The sequence below is a fragment of the Talpa occidentalis genome, unplaced genomic scaffold (assembly GCF_014898055.3).
Source record: "Talpa occidentalis isolate TD23 unplaced genomic scaffold, MPIMG_talOcc4v2.1 talOcc4.10, whole genome shotgun sequence".
Classification (NCBI taxonomy): Eukaryota; Metazoa; Chordata; class Mammalia; order Eulipotyphla; family Talpidae; genus Talpa; species Talpa occidentalis.
The window spans coordinates 22,856,902-22,873,796 of NW_023600993.1; the positions used below are offsets into that span (position 1 = coordinate 22,856,902).

The window sequence follows — 16,895 nt, forward strand, 5'->3', positions numbered from 1 at the left end:
TAAGTGACACATTACAGAGTCTGAACTTGGCTCTAAGAAAGCCATTAAAATGTTTTAGACAAGGAAATGATATGATCATATTTGTATTTGGGACAATAGCTTTTGTTGCTATCTGGAGATTCCCATTGAAATTGGAAATAAGAGATTATTGTAAGTCGGGCAAGAGAAGGTGGTAGTCTGGATGAGGGTAGAAGGTTTGGGAGTAAAATGTATCTGGAGATATTTAAAATATAGGATCAACAGAACTTGGAACTCAACAGCACGTTAAGGGTAAGAGGGAGAGATGAATCCAAGAAAATCCTGACGTTGCACACTTGGGTTCATAGTGATGATAGGGAGGAGAATATGGCTGTAGGCAGGGTGGGGATAGTGAGTTTTGAGGACATTTATTCTGTCACAGTAACACAACAGGGATGACATGGCTCAGAGAGAACCTACAACTAAGAGCAGAGAATGCAGCTTCTTACCTGGGCAACACAAGACTTAAGAAATGGGCGAAGGGAAGGAATTTGTTGTGAGATAGAGGACAAGCACCAGGCAGGGAGAATATGAGAAGAGTTCAGTGCTACTAAAACAAAGAAATCATGTTTTAAAAAGAAGAGAGTGGTCATTGCTATCAAATCCTGCTAAAAAGCCAAATTAGATAGAGACTGGGATTCATCAACAAGGAGGTGTTCTTGGCAAGAGCAACTGAACTTACAGAGGTGGGAGTGGAGGCCAGATTGCCATGAAGTGAGGATGTAGGAGGTGAGGAAATGGAGGGAGGCAGCAAGTGTTGCAATCTTTTAGAAGTTTGGCTGTGGAGGGGAGGAGAGAGACAGGGTAGTCATCAGAAGGGGTGAGGAGATTAGGAGGTGGGGGTTTGGGAGAAGCCAGAGGAAATACCAAGTGGTGCAAGAGGCATGAAATAAACTCTGATGTTAAACCATAATAGGCAGAGGTAAATCAAAAGGAGTTGAGGCAATCAAAAAGAATGGCTACTGATACATGGAACAACATGGATGGATTTCAAATGTGTTTGTTGAGGGAAAATAGCATGACTCAAAAGATTACTTGTGAAATGATTCCATCCATCTGACATCCTGAAAAAGTCAAATCTACCAGGACAGAACAGATCAGAGGCTTCTAGATTCTAGAGGCAAGGAGATAAGTTGACTACAGAGAGGTACAGAGAAATTGGGGGCAGGGGTGATAGACTGTTAAATATCTCTGTCCTATATCTTGGTTACGGTGAGGGCTACATGACTTTTCAAAACTCAAAGAACTGCACACCAAAAGAAGTAAATTTTGCTGAATGTAAAATACAACTGAATTTGTTTAAGCATCTGTATGAAGTTGACCCCCTTGATTCCTCATACCCATTACCACTGCAGTACACTTTAGGATAAAGTAAGGATATTTTTTCAATTCCCAAAGTCTTGGGGAGGGGTTGTTATTTTTGTTGTTGTTAATTTTTTCTCAAAATCTGTTTAGCACTCAGCCACAGAATAAAAGGGGCATTTTTAGTAAGAATTGTCTCATACTGTTTTTCTTCCCTCTATACATCCTTGTCACTGTATATTTAAAATGTATAATAAGCAAATAGTTATTTATTTGATAATTTAAAAAATCAATGACTTATAAAAAAATACAACCCAAAAACTTTTAGTGGCTGAGAGTACCTACCAGAGAGAGTACTAGAAGGAATCATTTTACTATGTGTTATTAGGATGGACACACAGGTCAGCTTTTAATGGTGCCCTATTGGTTCTCTGACAAATCTGTCTAAATTAGTGGCATAGCCAACCCAACATAGATTCAAACTTCATATGCCTGCATGTCTATAAATTGTAAAGAATTTGGGATTCCTTAATTGATAACTTAGGTCTCCAAGCACCCTCCTTGTCATTTTATCGCTCGTTGATTTCCTATATGTGCCCTTCTTTCTAGAAAAAGAAAAAGGCCACCCTACTATGTTAAATACATTGAGTCTTTTTGCAACTCTCTTTCCATTATTTACCTTTCTGATTTCTTCAACATACTGGCCAACTTTTCTCTGCCTAGCAAAATGTTACTTTTTCTTTATAATTTCGTATCAAAACTCAGTGTCCCCTCCTCCACGAAGTCTCTGAATTCTGCCCTGATCACACCACACTTATTTATCACATCCTTACTGGAACCCCTGTTCTCTTTTCCAAAAAGAACTCATTCTTCCAATTAAATTATAAATTCTGTTCTAAGCTGAGTCTTATTTTTCTTTATATACCCCAGTGTCAAATACAATGCCTTCCAGTAGCTAAAACTCCCTTAATATTTAATGATGGAATAAAGGACAATTAAAAAATCTTACCAGAGGATCAGTGTGTTCCAAAGTAAAGCAGGTCCAAAATATTTCTCAAGTACAGATAAGATGAGAATATATGCAATTATTAATATATGATCAGGAAATGTCATCAGTGAATTTGCCTTGAACATAACTATTCCAAGTTCACAGGTCATTTTAATCTATTTTTCTACTAGTTTTCCCAAAGGCATGTGATCAAAAATTCACAATAATACCACTTCACATTAAGAATCATTTTAAGTGACATTTATATCTATCAGGATTGGAATAAAAATATCTACTATGCATTCATTTTTTTGATAAACCTATTCCACTATCAAAGGTGATGAATGTAATAAAGGGTGATTGGTCATTTCAAGAGACATTTGGAAGAGTAGTTAAAAACACAGACTCTGAAGCAAAACTACTCGGATTTTAGTGCAGCTCTGATACTTAATTGCACGGGATCTTGGGCAAAGTATCTGTCCAATTTGTGCTTCATTTTCCCCCTGAACTTTAAAAATGAAGTGCCTGCCTTTAAGGTTTTTGTAAGGATTAGATACACAAACATAAGCAAAGGAGTCCTTAGCCCAGAATGGTAAGTATGCTGAACCGTAAATGATCAGTAGTAGTTGCAATATCAATTTGAATCTGAATTTGAGACCTACGACCAGTAACTGGTACTAGTCAAAGTCATATTTAACAACTCTAAATGTTTTCTCTAAGCTTGAACAAGCTCCCATCCTCAGATCAATTTTAACACTTTTCACAAACTCTTCTACCTTCTGCTTAATTTTTTACTAGCAACGTAATGAATGTATACAAGAAAATAGGGAGCCAAGTGTCTTTTAAAGGCTGTCTCTTCAGATCACCAGGTAATGTATAATCAACATTATTATCTAGGGCAGAACACTTCCTTCATATGTTTCACAGCCTTATCTGTGGATATGTGGGGTCTCAGCCAATCTGCCTACCAGTGATGACTGGCAAAGTAAGGAATCAACTCTTGAAGGAAAACAAATACTGGGCAGGGGTGGGAGGTGGGTGCAGACTTTGGTACTTTGGCCTCAGGTTGAAGTAAAAGTATAGAGGAAAGAAAGCATCGAGCCACCCCAGATTTGGAAAACATCTTTTCTATCCCAGGGATTTCTTACAGGCTTTTTTTTTTTTTACCTTCTCATTAACATCGGTAGCCTTCAAAACCACCTCCTTCATTATTAATCTGCAGGCCTCTTCAACAAATTTTTCTCCTGCTTTTACATCTGTCGTGGGGCCATTCAGCACAATCCCATCCACGAGAACACTGCTCTTCTTAGTTGGAAACATCTCTTCCTGATAGGTATCTCCTGGAAGCATAGAGATTATGTGTGAGAGGTAATCTAAATAGATTGCACACCCCCACACGGTAACGATCATTACCCCAGATTAGATGGCATACTATTTTTTAATACATTTGGGGCATGGAAGATGTCATTCCTGACAAGGACCAATGGCTTTCATTCCTACAGCATCATGATTAGCATCAGGGAGTGTGGAGGAATTCAACCCATTTACTTGCTCTTACCTTCCAAGCACATGTACAAAAAAGATCTTTGTAAACATAAGCCCATATCTGTTTCTTAAACACACACACTGTTGTGTAACTTGTGGAGATTACCATAGTTTCCCTTTTATTACTAAGAAAGAGCAATAGCAATGTGTCACTCGTCTTAATTTTACATTTTAAGCCTATGCTTCAAAGACCTTCTATATTCTAGCTACTGCTTTATCTCTGAGAGACTCTCCTTAACTCTTCTCAGCCATTTCTTATTGATAGGAGAGTGAAAGAAAGTGGGTAGCAAGGTGGCTTGTGAAAAGCCACATTTAATGCCTTTACACATCTCAAATTTGCCATTTAGGCAGAGGCAGAAAGAAGGGACAGGACATTTTCTAGAATGTACAACTGCTGGTCAGTGGCCAGAAGTTAAAAGTCAATATGAAAATCTGTCTCTGGGAACAAAGGTTACTGCCTATCCAAAATAGCCCTCCACAAAAATAATCCTGGCAACTTAATCCAGATATTCAACCAATATCTGCCACAAGGTTTGATTCAACTGTACTCTCATTTTCGAATCAGTATCTTTCTTGTTTTTATATCAAAGATACTCATATAGCAGTGGAAATTTACAGTAAATGAGGCACTGTGCCTCATTTGTAAAATCTGCTTTAAGTAGGTTGATGGTCAAGATGTATTTCAGGGCCTCCCCGGTGGCACAGCGGTTGAGCGCTGGGTTGCAAAGCTGCCCGCAGCCTCTGCAGCACCGGTTCGATCCCTGGCCACTGGGCGAGGGTCCCACATGCAGCACAGACCTCTCCTGCCGCCTGCCGCTCCCCTCAGCAGTATACTTGGTCAGTCTGCCTGCTCCCTGCTCTGGCTCTGGTGAATTCTCTCACCCTCCCATGCTTCTGAATGTACCCAGTGCTTGTATAAATAAATAAATAATCTTTAAAAAAATGTATTTCAAATATTTTTAGACTTACTGAGGGTGTTAACTGTATTAACCTTTATCATGCCCTAGAGTCTGCCTTCTCAAAGTTCAATGTTTTGGTAAAAATATGTGGTTTTAGTTCTCTAACTGGCAAACTCAAATAGCTTCTGTCAAGACAGTTTAAAAAGGGGGGGAGGGCCTCGCCAGTGGCGCAGTGGGTTGAGCGCTGCTCTATGAAGCTGACCGCAGCCTCTGCAGCACAGGTTCGATTCCTGGCCAGGGAGATACTCACGTGGCATGGCAGACCTCTCCTGTCTCGGCCACTGCTCCCCTCAGCAGTATGTTTCAGTCAATCTGCCTGTTCTGTTCCCCACTCTGTCTCTGGTGAATCCTCTCACCCTCTGATGCCTCTTGCCTGTACCCCAGCTCTTGTATAGATAAAATAAATCTAAAAAGGGGAGGGAGACATCCCCTAACTTTGGAAAGGTGGAATCTATAGCAAAGGAGCAATCTTTTTTCCTCATACTGAAAAGTAAACCAACCAGTATTCCAACAATGAATTTTAGTACTATCTTTCACGTTCACTTGGAAGGATGTATTTAATAAGGTTTAGGGACAAATGTTGAAGGCTTGGAATTGAGCTTTTAGATGGAAATGCTCCATACCTAAAGGCACTTTCCTCCCCCCAATTTTTTTGGTCCTAAAAATAAATTGAAAAAGAGGACAATTATTCAGGGAACCCTGGTTATGTCAGTAGGAAGTGCTATTATTAAGCACTCAGAAAAAGTTAAATTTTTTTAAACTCATTAGTAGGATTTTAGGTTTTTATTGCCCAGTGAATACTAATAGCAACTCTGTAGTCCTCTCAGAGTCTCTCTCTCTCTCTCCACACACACACACACACACACACACACACACACACTCACACCCATCACATGCACACTAAAAAATGTCAAACACCCACTTGCACCCAGAATAGCAGTGAAAGTGAATTAGAATCTTTCTCTTTCTTCACAGCAATCAATTAAAGAAATCCCCCACAATTCACACAATTATCTAGGAAGAAGAAATACTATTAAAAACTATAAAGATTTGGGTATAAATTATTACTTTTATTGATAGATGCCTTTCATTTCTATTGCCAGATGTAATAATGTGCTTTTTCCTCCTCTTGTATTTGCCCAGTTGGCAAAAATCCTGGAGACTGTACAGTAGGTCAAGCTGTGATCTTCTAGTCATGACACCTAGGACTTCCCATCTAACTGCTAGAATTTATAGAGGTTAATAATGAAGTCTCAACTGGAAGAATCTTCGTGAAGAATAAATCCAGAATCTAGCTGCTTTTCATCACTTTCCCCTTCAAATACTTGAATTTCTACCATCTACTACTTAGATTACTACAATAATTTCCCTACTAACCCCATCCTCCAACCTTTCCGTGAATGCTTCTATGTTTCTTTGAAAAGATAAATCAAGTGACACCATGACTCCTCTATTCAAACCATTGAGTGAATCCACATCTCATCAATCTAAAAGCCAAGTCCTTATAAAGACTTTTAAGTTTACAAAATAGCTGCTTTCCCCATTACCTCTTGGACCTCTAACCTTATCTCTTGTTATTTCCTCCAAGCTCATCAAGTTGCCTGCACTTTGACCTCTTCACTGTTCTTCAACTCTTTCCTTAATCATCAATTCCTCAGCAATGCCTTCCTTGGCTACCTACTTAAAAATTCAACCACTTCTATCCCCCACTCTCTTTCTCTGTTTTATTTGACTCAAGAGTGGTGATCGCTGAGATACACAATCTATACATATTCATTTATTTGTGTAAATATCTGTCTCTCCAATATCTCTGAGAGCATGAGCTTATGTCTGTTGATTTCACTCAGACTTCTGTCACATGCAGAAAGTACCTGGAAGTTTGTAGGAGTTTCATAAACATTTCCTGACTATTAAAGAAGTCATCCCTGGTTCCTTCCATACTATTCCCCTTCTGAGAAGTCAATGCAGGTTACTGGACCTAATCAAACAGAAGACAACATTGGCTAGGGGTGGAGTAGACACAGAACACAATTCAAGGTCTAAAGAAGAAACAGTGGGAACTGAAAGAAATCTACAGCAGGATCAAGCAGGCAAAGCTGACTTAATAGTCTCTGGATTATTAAAGGATGAGAGGACCCTAAATTCTTCTCTTCTCTATTCTTTTTAATGCTGTCATTCTCTTTCTATGCAATTTCTCTCTCTCTCTCTCTCTCTCTCTCTCTCTCTCTCTCTCTCTCTCTCTCTCTCTCTCTGTCATTTAACGTCAGAAATTCAGTCCATCAAGTCTCATTCCAGGAACCACACTTTCAAATGTGAAAGTCAGTCAATCCCTAAACCATCTGAATTTCTACCAAGTCTTCAATGCCATACCTTTCAGAACTCTACATAAGCTCAACTGTTGTTCAAAGACATACAGAAATCAGTTCTCCCTTTCTTTACAAACAATGAAGGTGAGGACCTGGAGAGCCCAGTTCACCAGTATAAGATAGTCTTGATAAGCAAGACCTGGGAAAAGAGGACATTGTCTACATCCCCTGTGAATTTTACACCTGTTTTAATACATTTCTGGTGTCTTAGAAGCAAAATGCTGATGAGAGGGGAGCTCTAGACAACCTACACAAAATAAGAATATGGGAAATAAACACGTACTAAGAAATAACAAAAATGCAAGGCAGTGACCACGTTCTAGGTAATAGCAGCAAACACAGGGGTTTGGGTTCTGAAGCTAGCTGTGTGATTTGGTGGAATTATAGAGCCTGTTTAGAGACTGAATAATTTTCACAGCAAAGCCCACAAATATGAAGTCAAAAGAGTAAATGGCAAACTAACCTGTAATTTTAATCAGTGAAAGATAGACACCCAAGACAAAGAAAGAACAGGAAAGGGGAAGGGAAGAGAAACAAAAGGAAGGGGGAGAGAGGGAATGGAGACTTATTTAGTCTCACTTGGGGGTTAAACTCTCCTCAGCTGAAATCCACAGTGAGCTGATAAGTTTTTGTTTATGCCATCATGAAATATTATTGAATATTTACTATGTGCAAGACATTGGGGTAGTCACTTTGGGAGACTCGAAGATGAATTAGGCACACAGATGATGTTCTCAAAATCCAATAATGAAAATTAAATATGTTCATGAATATCTGGCATCTCACCCAGACGATGTAAGTTATGATACTTGAGAACCAACACACACTGAAATTCCAGAGAAGGACAGCAGCCTGTGAGAAGCAAAAAAAATTAGCCATTAAGCAAACATTTATTTAATATCTGTCATGCTCAGAACATTGTCTGAGGCATTGGAGGCTGAATAATGAAGAAAAAGGACAAATTTACATTTATTTAGGGTAAATAGGAGATTGTGGTTCATAAAAAAGACAGAAAAATAATGAAAGTAATTGCAGGTTTTAATAAAGGCTCTAAAGGAAATTACCTAAATGACTTGAGAGAAGAAGGACAAATTGCTATTTTAGAGCTGGATCTGGCCAGGGGAGATTATTTCCAAAGAAGAGACATTTGAATTGAGACATGAAATATGAAAAGGAATCACATGCTCAAAGATGTGGAAAGAGAAGAGTCTAGGAAGAAGGAACAGGATAACCTTCTCTTAAAGGAGGAGAAAGAAATCAGTGATCCAATTTTGAGGACAAGAGGGAGCAAAAGATAAAGTGAGTTTTGTAAAAACAAACAGGGGATAAGTCAGGTCAGGTATTTTATTCTGAAAACAGCAGGCAGTCACTTAAGGGTTTTAAACAGAGGAGTCCCATGACCTGGTCTACATTTATAACTCGGGTACCATACAGAGGATGACCTGTCGGGGGGGAGACATGGAAATCAGATTACTTAAGAGGCTACTGTAGAAGTCTGGGCAGTAGATAATTTGATCAAGAAGATAGGAGAGAGACACAATAAAGAGCTGCACTATGGGAGACAATATGATCATAAAGTCAAGAGGACCTGCTGCTGAATTGGAACAAAAGAATCTAGGTTGACTCTTGAGTATGAGATCAGATTCTCTGCAGAAATGATGAAACACTATCATGATATGGAGAACACTGGACAAGGGCTAAAGTTAGGTAAATGTGTGCTGGAGTGGTGTTGGAGAAGCAAGAGTTTTTACTGGTTAATAGGAATTAGTAATGATAGGGTAGAAACAAAGGTCATGTCAAGGACATTCATGTCCAAAAGGCAACATGAACTAAGCAGAAATATATATGTGTGTGTGTGTGTCCAGGAGGTTTCTAGCATGTTCTTTTGTTCAAGGAACAGGATCTATAAAATGGCAGAAGTGATGGTTGAGAAGGTGGCATGGGGACAGATCTCACAGAGACCTGAAGAGAGACTGAGAAATTCAGGTATTACTTGGTAGGCAATACGAAGCCACTGATAACTGCTGAGGGGATAAGAAGAGTATTATAAAAACATGAAGTAGGTTCTGGTATAGACTTCAGATCAGAAATCGAGATTTGAAGATAGGAAGATAGGATAGCAATAATCCAGGTTCGGGAAAGGGAAGACATCAGGGAGCTAATAGATAAGATGGCAGATTTGTACTTATTTTGATCTTTTCTTTACCATGGTGTATCTGCAATCTTGAAGCAAGGAATCCTTTGTTTTTGTAATGAACTCTACAAATGGCTAAGGATAGGATCTTAGGGTTTTGTTTTTTTTTTTTTAACCTCTAATAAGTCTATGCTCTAAAATGATCTTTGGATGAAAGTTGACAGAATAAAATAGGAAAAAAATCATTTTGTATATCCATGTACAAATTCTTCTCTTGCAAAGCAAGAGAGAACCTAAAATACGTCTGGGAATGACATGTTCCTATCACAGGGGTTTATTTTATGAAATTCCATTGTGTTAGCATCTAGGATACCAATCAAATGATTCAGATTCTACTGAAACACAAAGGCACGCCCTTCAGTAAGTGAGACAGATCCATAAACACCATTCAATCTCTGAAGGGAGACTCTGAAACACACACACACACACACACACACACACACGCACACACACACCCCTGACAGGGCCCTGCCAATGGCCAATATATGCATGGTACATCATTAAACTCTACTTATTTAGTTCCCGTTTCAAAATGTTTTGCATTCTTCCATTGGGCACCAGATCAAAGAATTGGGTAACTTTCTGTCACTTTCAAGAGAGTAGTTTTCCAGAGACATCTAATGTTGCTTGAGCAAACATTACTTGATAAACTATATACCTTGCTATTTTGTCTTAGGTTGGCATATTGATAGGCAGTTCTTGAAATTATCACCAGTCATCTTTCTACTTCTAAAAGTTATGAACTTCCCCGATGGATTGAAAGGATTTGATGCAGTCAGACGCCATAAAAAAAAACTGGCTTTGGCATTTTCATAGTAAATTTCAGCCTGGAGCATGAGAACTTGGTTTCGGATAACGCACTTATATTTGGCTCAGCAGGAGCCACTGTACCGAGCGGTGCATTACGCTCCCCACTCACTGCGTCTTCCCTCCCCTTCATTAGCCACTGTCACCTTAGCAGCCACAGCTCCTGCTGGCATTTCCTCCCTTTGCCATCCTGGCTCTTTATTTTCTTAGTCCTCGTCTTGTTTCTTGTTTACAAATATTTGTGAAATACAAGATTTGATTCCTTGCTTTACCATTGACATCTGTTTTTGTTTTTTTTTTATTTCTGAGATTAAGGCTGAATATGTGATTTGTTGGAATCACACCAATGGGAGAATATTCATTTTTAGTTTGATTGCCTGGGGGATTTTTTTCACCCAACCAACATTCCAAATGAAACCATCCTTCCCCCCTAGAACAGTCTTGGCAGATCTGCCAGTTAAGGGCCCCCCACTTTTGTTGATAATTCCAAGTCCTAAGCATTTCAGTTCTCCAGGGTTGTCTTGGTTCCCTTCTTTCCCAAGACCAAATCATTTAGCTCCCCCTCTTATTTTGTGAGTTATCTAACATCTTCCCAGTAATCATCACCCCCTCTGCCCCACTGCCCTTTTAGTGAGCAAGAGTCACTCTGTGTTCTGTGAAACTATAAAACCGTAACTAATACTGTAAATAACTCAGCTTCTGTAGTCATTTCCAGCTAAGAAAAGTTAAAAACAATGAAACACATCTTATTAAGAGATCATCTGGATCCTCAGAGTTTCCCATCTATCTATTATTTTCCCAAATTTGGAGGTCACCCAGTTACCGTCAGAAAATAAATATGGTATTTTTTTCTCTCTTTTTTAAATATTCCACTTAAGTGCAGAGCTGGATGCTACAGTACTGTTTAAGCAAAAAGAATCTAATACAGGGATTCCCTGGTGGCGCAAGGGGTTAAGACGCAACCTATGAAGCTTCCGTAGCCTCTGCAGCATGAGTTCGATCCCCTGGCCGGCCAAGGAACCTCATGGCGCAGCAGACCTCTCCTGACTCGCCCGCTGCTCCCCTCAGCAGTGTATTTCAGTCAATCTGCCTGTTCTGTTCCCCACTCTGTCTCTGGTGAATCCTCTCACCCTCCACCCCCGCACCCCTGGCCTGTACTCCAGCTCTTGTATACATAAATAAATACAGCTTTAAAAAAAAAAGAATCTAATACAATACTGCCAAAAAGATATATAACACAAGCAACAGTGCAAGTCACCTAGATTTTGTCATTTCCAGTAGCTTTTCTAGTAATAGTATTGCATATAGGGCACAAAAATATAATTGCACTTACAAAATAACAAGTTAACATTTATTGGATTTTTACAACAGATAATGTACTGAGCGAGGCATATCATATAAATTACTCCACTGAATCCTCATAATAATCCTATGATGAAGTCTCTTTATTAATTCCATTTTACATATAGGGAAATTGAAGCCAGAGGGAGGAGGAGACTTGTCCAAATCACACAGGTAAGGAGTAGAAGAGGCACAATTCAAAGCCAGACAGCCTGAGTTAAAATATCATGTTGAAAATTACCACATTCTACCTTCCCCCCCAAAAAAGTCAAATAAGATACTGATTCTTGTGTCTCATCAACTACACTAAACTATGTGGGCACATATTTTGTACTCCTAAAGCAATAAGCAATTATCTTGGAAACATGTATAAAATTGCAATGTGCTGCAATTTAATATATAGTTTTAAAACCAATTTGCTCAAGTGTTGACTTCAGGATTGTAAATGGAATACATTTAACCAGCAATTTAAATGAAAATTTAAATAAATGCTATAAATGGGTGCTTCATTTGCATGATCTGTTGATTAACTCTGATCTGAGGCTCATCTGTACCCAGGGTTGAGCCTCCTGGCCTAGGCCTTTGGCAGATCATCTTCCAGGAGAGCAGAGGGCAATTATTCTCAGTTCCTCAGCACCTTGACATACATGCTATGACATTCACATGTGGCAATCCTCACATGCTAAAAATTGACCTTTATCACTTTATTAAAGATGGTTGCAAAGACTATACAATGAAGTTGCTTGGAATGGCAGTAAGACCTCTCCAAGAAATATCTTTAAAATATATGGTCTAAACCACCTCCCTTCTCAGGAGGGAGGACTTTGTGACTTGCGAGGCAAATGCGTTGCTGAGTGTGTTATGCAAGTTTAGAGACAGAGATGAATTGTTTGGTGAAATAGACAAGAGGGTGAGGTTGACACCAGCATTTTCTTCTCATTTTATGCTAAACAGAATCAGCTTCACCTTCAGATAATATCAGAGCAAATATTCTAAAAAATGGTAACCTATCTGGAAGCCAACACGGTCATATAAGCTCTATTACAGATGATAGATTCTGGAAATCTATCAGAAATCGAGATTTGAAGATAGGAAGATAGGAATGCAGGATCTCTGGAGAATGCCCATCCTCACCACAGCCATACAATTTATATTCATCCCCATTTTACAGATAAGGACATTGAGGCTCAGAGAAGTTATGTGACCTTCCCCATAACTACTTAGTTAAAAGGCATCACAGTTCAGAACTATTGCATTCCTGAAGCAATTCATGTAACTCCCATTCTCCACCTATTGGGGGAAAAAAAGAGATGGGAACAGTATGTGCAAGTAAACTGGTTTCTAAAAGAAAAAATATGCTGATAGATAGCAATCACCTATTTCTGCAGTATAAGGACTCCCTTCATAGTGAATCCCAAGGTACTAACAGTTTAAAAATTGCTTTACTATATCTATGGATATTTAACACTCTCATGAACTGGTATGGGGTGATTTGAGCAATCCACAGGATACAGGGGTAGGAAAATAAAAGTTCTGCATTAATGAAATATAGTAATAGTGGACAAAAGGGGGCTCCCTCATGGTGCAAGGGGTTAAGTGTCAGCACTATGAAGCAATCAGCAGCTGCTGCAGCATGAGTTTGATCCCCGGCCAGGAAGGTGACCCACATGGTGCAGCAGACTTCTCCTGTCTCGCCCCTGCTCCACTCAGCAGTGTATTTCAATCTTCCTGTTCTGCTCCCTACTCTGTCTCTGGTGAATCCTCTCAACCCTTGCACCTCTGGCCTACAACCCAGCTCTTGTATGCATAAATAAATCTTAAAAAATAATAATAATGGACAAAAATAGAGTAGCATGGTTCTTGGGGTTTCCATTCACATGCAAATCAAGGGATCTGTTTATTTGCAGCGCACCTGTTCTGCCCACTTTCATGGCAAGCATGACATTCTGAAATAGTAATGTTCATCCCTCAACTAATCACTGATAGAAATTAATGTGTAAGTATTTGTGCCTCTTGTTCTTCATATGGTATAACTGTGAGGTGTGTATTCTTCACTAACATTTTGAGTTACCCAACAAATTTATGCTTTAATTCCCTAGAGTTATACCTTGCTTTATAATTTATTAACTCTCTACCTGGGACAACTTTCTAGAATAATGATAAATGCTGTCATTCTTGACTTAGGATCTGCTTCTGGAAACCCCAAATAAAAACAAATGGCTACAATTTTTTGAACACTTGTGGACCAGACAGACACTGTATAGGCACTCACATTGCATGTCTTTGTACAAATCTTCATAATATCCTATGAAGCAAGTGTCGAGCCCAATTGCACAAATGTGGAAATGAGGATCAGAGAGGTTAATTAACTTTGTGCAGGTCACATAGCTGCTATAGTAAACAATACAGCTGATATTCAAACGATGATTGATTGCAACATCTCTTCTCTTTCCACTAAACCATGCGGCCTCTCTCACTGGGGAGGCTGGACTAACACACAGGAAACAATAAAAGAACAATTAACGGCTAAGCTGACATACTGTATTGAACACTTCTGGGCAAAACTGTCATCACACTTATGTTCCACAATTACTTTCTAAAATGCTCTTTTGTTGCACCATCAACTTGAAAAATAAGGCCCCCAACAAATATCTGGAAATTCAATTTTTCATAGATTTTCTTTCCCCTCTATCACTGCTTCATACAAATTAGGTACTGAAATAAAACTGAGCTGATGGCAAAATAGAATATACCATGACAAAAATGTATATGAAGGAAATACGTTCCTTTGGTGTATTTTCTGCCATAGATAGCATCTGAAAGAACAGATATGTCATAAAATACCAACTAAGTCTCTATTGATTCTATAAGTCGATACAAAGTTTTAGGAGATCAAACGACATAGCATCTAGACTACTGAATTGGGAATAGTCTTATCAGCTAAAAAACTCAAACAAAAGGAAGACTTAGCAATATATTTAATAGGCAAAAATTGGAGTGTGGAAGTTTAAGATTTGTCAATGCTGCAACTAAATCACAAAAAACAGATTTTAATATTTAACCATGGCTTGCTGACATCAAGTAATTTAGATAGCTGTTTTGCAATATTTCCCACTAAAGCTCTTGAATGCTGAAATGCGTAGCACTGCACCAAGAAATCTCAGATGCTGGTGCAAAAACAAATCCAAAGCCTAACTCCAATTTAATCAGTATTTTACAGAGTTGATTTCTTACTTTTAATTATCTTCTCTGTTAATATGCACAGAAAGAATATTCTGGAATTTGGGATCAGGTTTGGGGGTTGCGTTGACTCCGGCCCTGTATAGCTCTGTGACTGCAAGTAGTAATTTACCCTCTCTGGTTAAAAGATGCTCTACAACAGATTTGCCACTGTCTCAATAATTTCATGGCTAACACCCATTTTTCAATTAAATGCTTAGTCATGTAATTAGCATAAATAACATTCCAGCATTTCTAGAAGTGGTCTTCACCAATACTCTGCAGAACTGTAAATTCCTATAATGTTTCAGGACCTTCATGGTGGTGACTCATGAGGAATGATGGAGATGAGCAGGTGGTCTGTAATTCCATGGAACCTACTTCAGCCTGAGCAAAGCTGCTTTCTAAGAAGCTTCTCTATATTATTACATTTCTTTAAACAGTTTATAAGTACGGGGCCTCCCTGGTGGCTCAAGGTGTTGAGCACAGTACTGTGAAGCCATCCACAGTCTCTGCAGCACAAGTTCGATCCCCGGCCGGCCAGGAAGCTGACCCACATGGTGCAGCAGACCTCTCCTGTCTCACCCACTGCTCCCCTCAGAGTGTATTTTGGTGGATCTGCCTTTTCTGCTCCTCACGCTGTCTCTGGTGAATCCTCTCACCCCCCACATCTCTGGCCTGTACCCCAGTTTTTGTTTGCATAAATAAATTAATGTTAAAAAAAATAAAATAAAGTTTATAAGTACAAACGAAAAAGGGAACATTTGATGTGGGGAGCTAGTAACAAGGGTCAACTGGACTGTGGTGGAGGGTTATTAGGACTTTGGTAATGGGTATAGTGTGATATTAAAAACTTGAAAAAGTATGAAGCCATACTCCTGAATCTTATACAGTATTGTAAACCAATGATATCCCTATTTAAAAAAATTAAAATACTTAAAAGATATAACTTTGAAAAGAAAAAAAATCAGAATATGACTGATTGACATTTGATACCCGTTGCTTTTCCCCTTAAACAAATAAAGATTTTACCTACTAAGTCTCAGCCTGGGACACTTCAGCAGACCTGAGACCCAGCTTTGCCCATATGTATTTATCTTTGGCAACTGCACCCCCCAAAGACAGTGCCAATGTCAGATATAGTGGCAGAAACAGTCGATTTTTCTTGTTTCAGGTGATGTGTGGTGCCATTACTTTAATGAAACTCAGGTATGTGGAGAAAATACAGTATCTTTATTTGAAGCTCTAATCTTGTTTATCCCAAGTTCCCAATGCTGCAAAGAGGTGAATATAATTTACTTTATTTAGTCCAACCTGGTTGAAATGTTAGCAGATATAATAAATATGCTAGGTTTTACTGTGTAAAAGGCTTACTTTCTCAGATCTCCATTCCTCCTGCTCCTAATATTTTTCTTAATGGCTCCTAGGTACATGGAGAGAAAAGCAGATGCTACCCAACTTTAGGAGGGAAGGAGAGTGGTTGATCTTGGCACCAGTATAGAGTCTTCCGGTACCTTTGTCTCTGGGCAATTTCTCTTGTCTTGTCAGAAAAGGCAGAGTTGTGGTCTCTTCTCTCTCATCTTAGACAGATACTGGGGGTGCTCCTGGCTGAGAGACCTCATCTTGCCTCTTAGTGATGGTGTAACAGGGTGGTCCCCAGGAAAGGGGGAGGTTCCTTGCCCCACCCAAGGGAGGGTGGAGCTGAGCAGGAAGAGAAGAAGCTGCAGAGGAGACTGAGGAAGGAAGGAAGCAGGATGAAGCCAGAAGGAGATCTGGAGGAGGCGCATGGAGCCTAGAGACATGTGAAGAAACTGTGCTTGTCTTTTGGTCGTGGACTGGGTGACACAGATGTGGGTGAGACCCATGGGGAGGTGACAATGGCAGCTTTTATCTTGATTTTGATTTTGCTCTTTTCCTTCCAGGCTTGTCTGGTTGTTTCTGACCCTTTTCTGTGGGTCCCCACTGGAAGATGCTTTAGACTTGTGGCAGGCTTTGGGGCCTTGCTCTGGGCCAATCCCATTTGGATGGACTTTTAACCACGAGGGGATGGGTAACTTTGGGTGCTTGATTTAGAAAATATATTCTTTGCCTTTTCTGTATTGTTTCCTATTGTATTAAATTTCCTTCCCATTAAAGTCTCATGTGTTTTGTATTGA

General features: G+C 39.3%; 1 protein-coding gene across 1 annotated transcript in view; it reads right to left on the reverse strand.

Moving 5' to 3' along the window:
* Positions 1-16,895, reverse strand: part of GADL1 (glutamate decarboxylase like 1) — a 219,772-nt gene that overhangs the window by 134,066 nt on the left and 68,811 nt on the right. The window contains exon 2 of the mRNA XM_037519952.2: positions 3,476-3,648. Within this exon, the coding sequence (XP_037375849.1) occupies positions 3,476-3,628 (153 nt within the window). The 5' untranslated portion in view covers positions 3,629-3,648. The remainder of the gene's footprint in view (positions 1-3,475; positions 3,649-16,895) is intronic.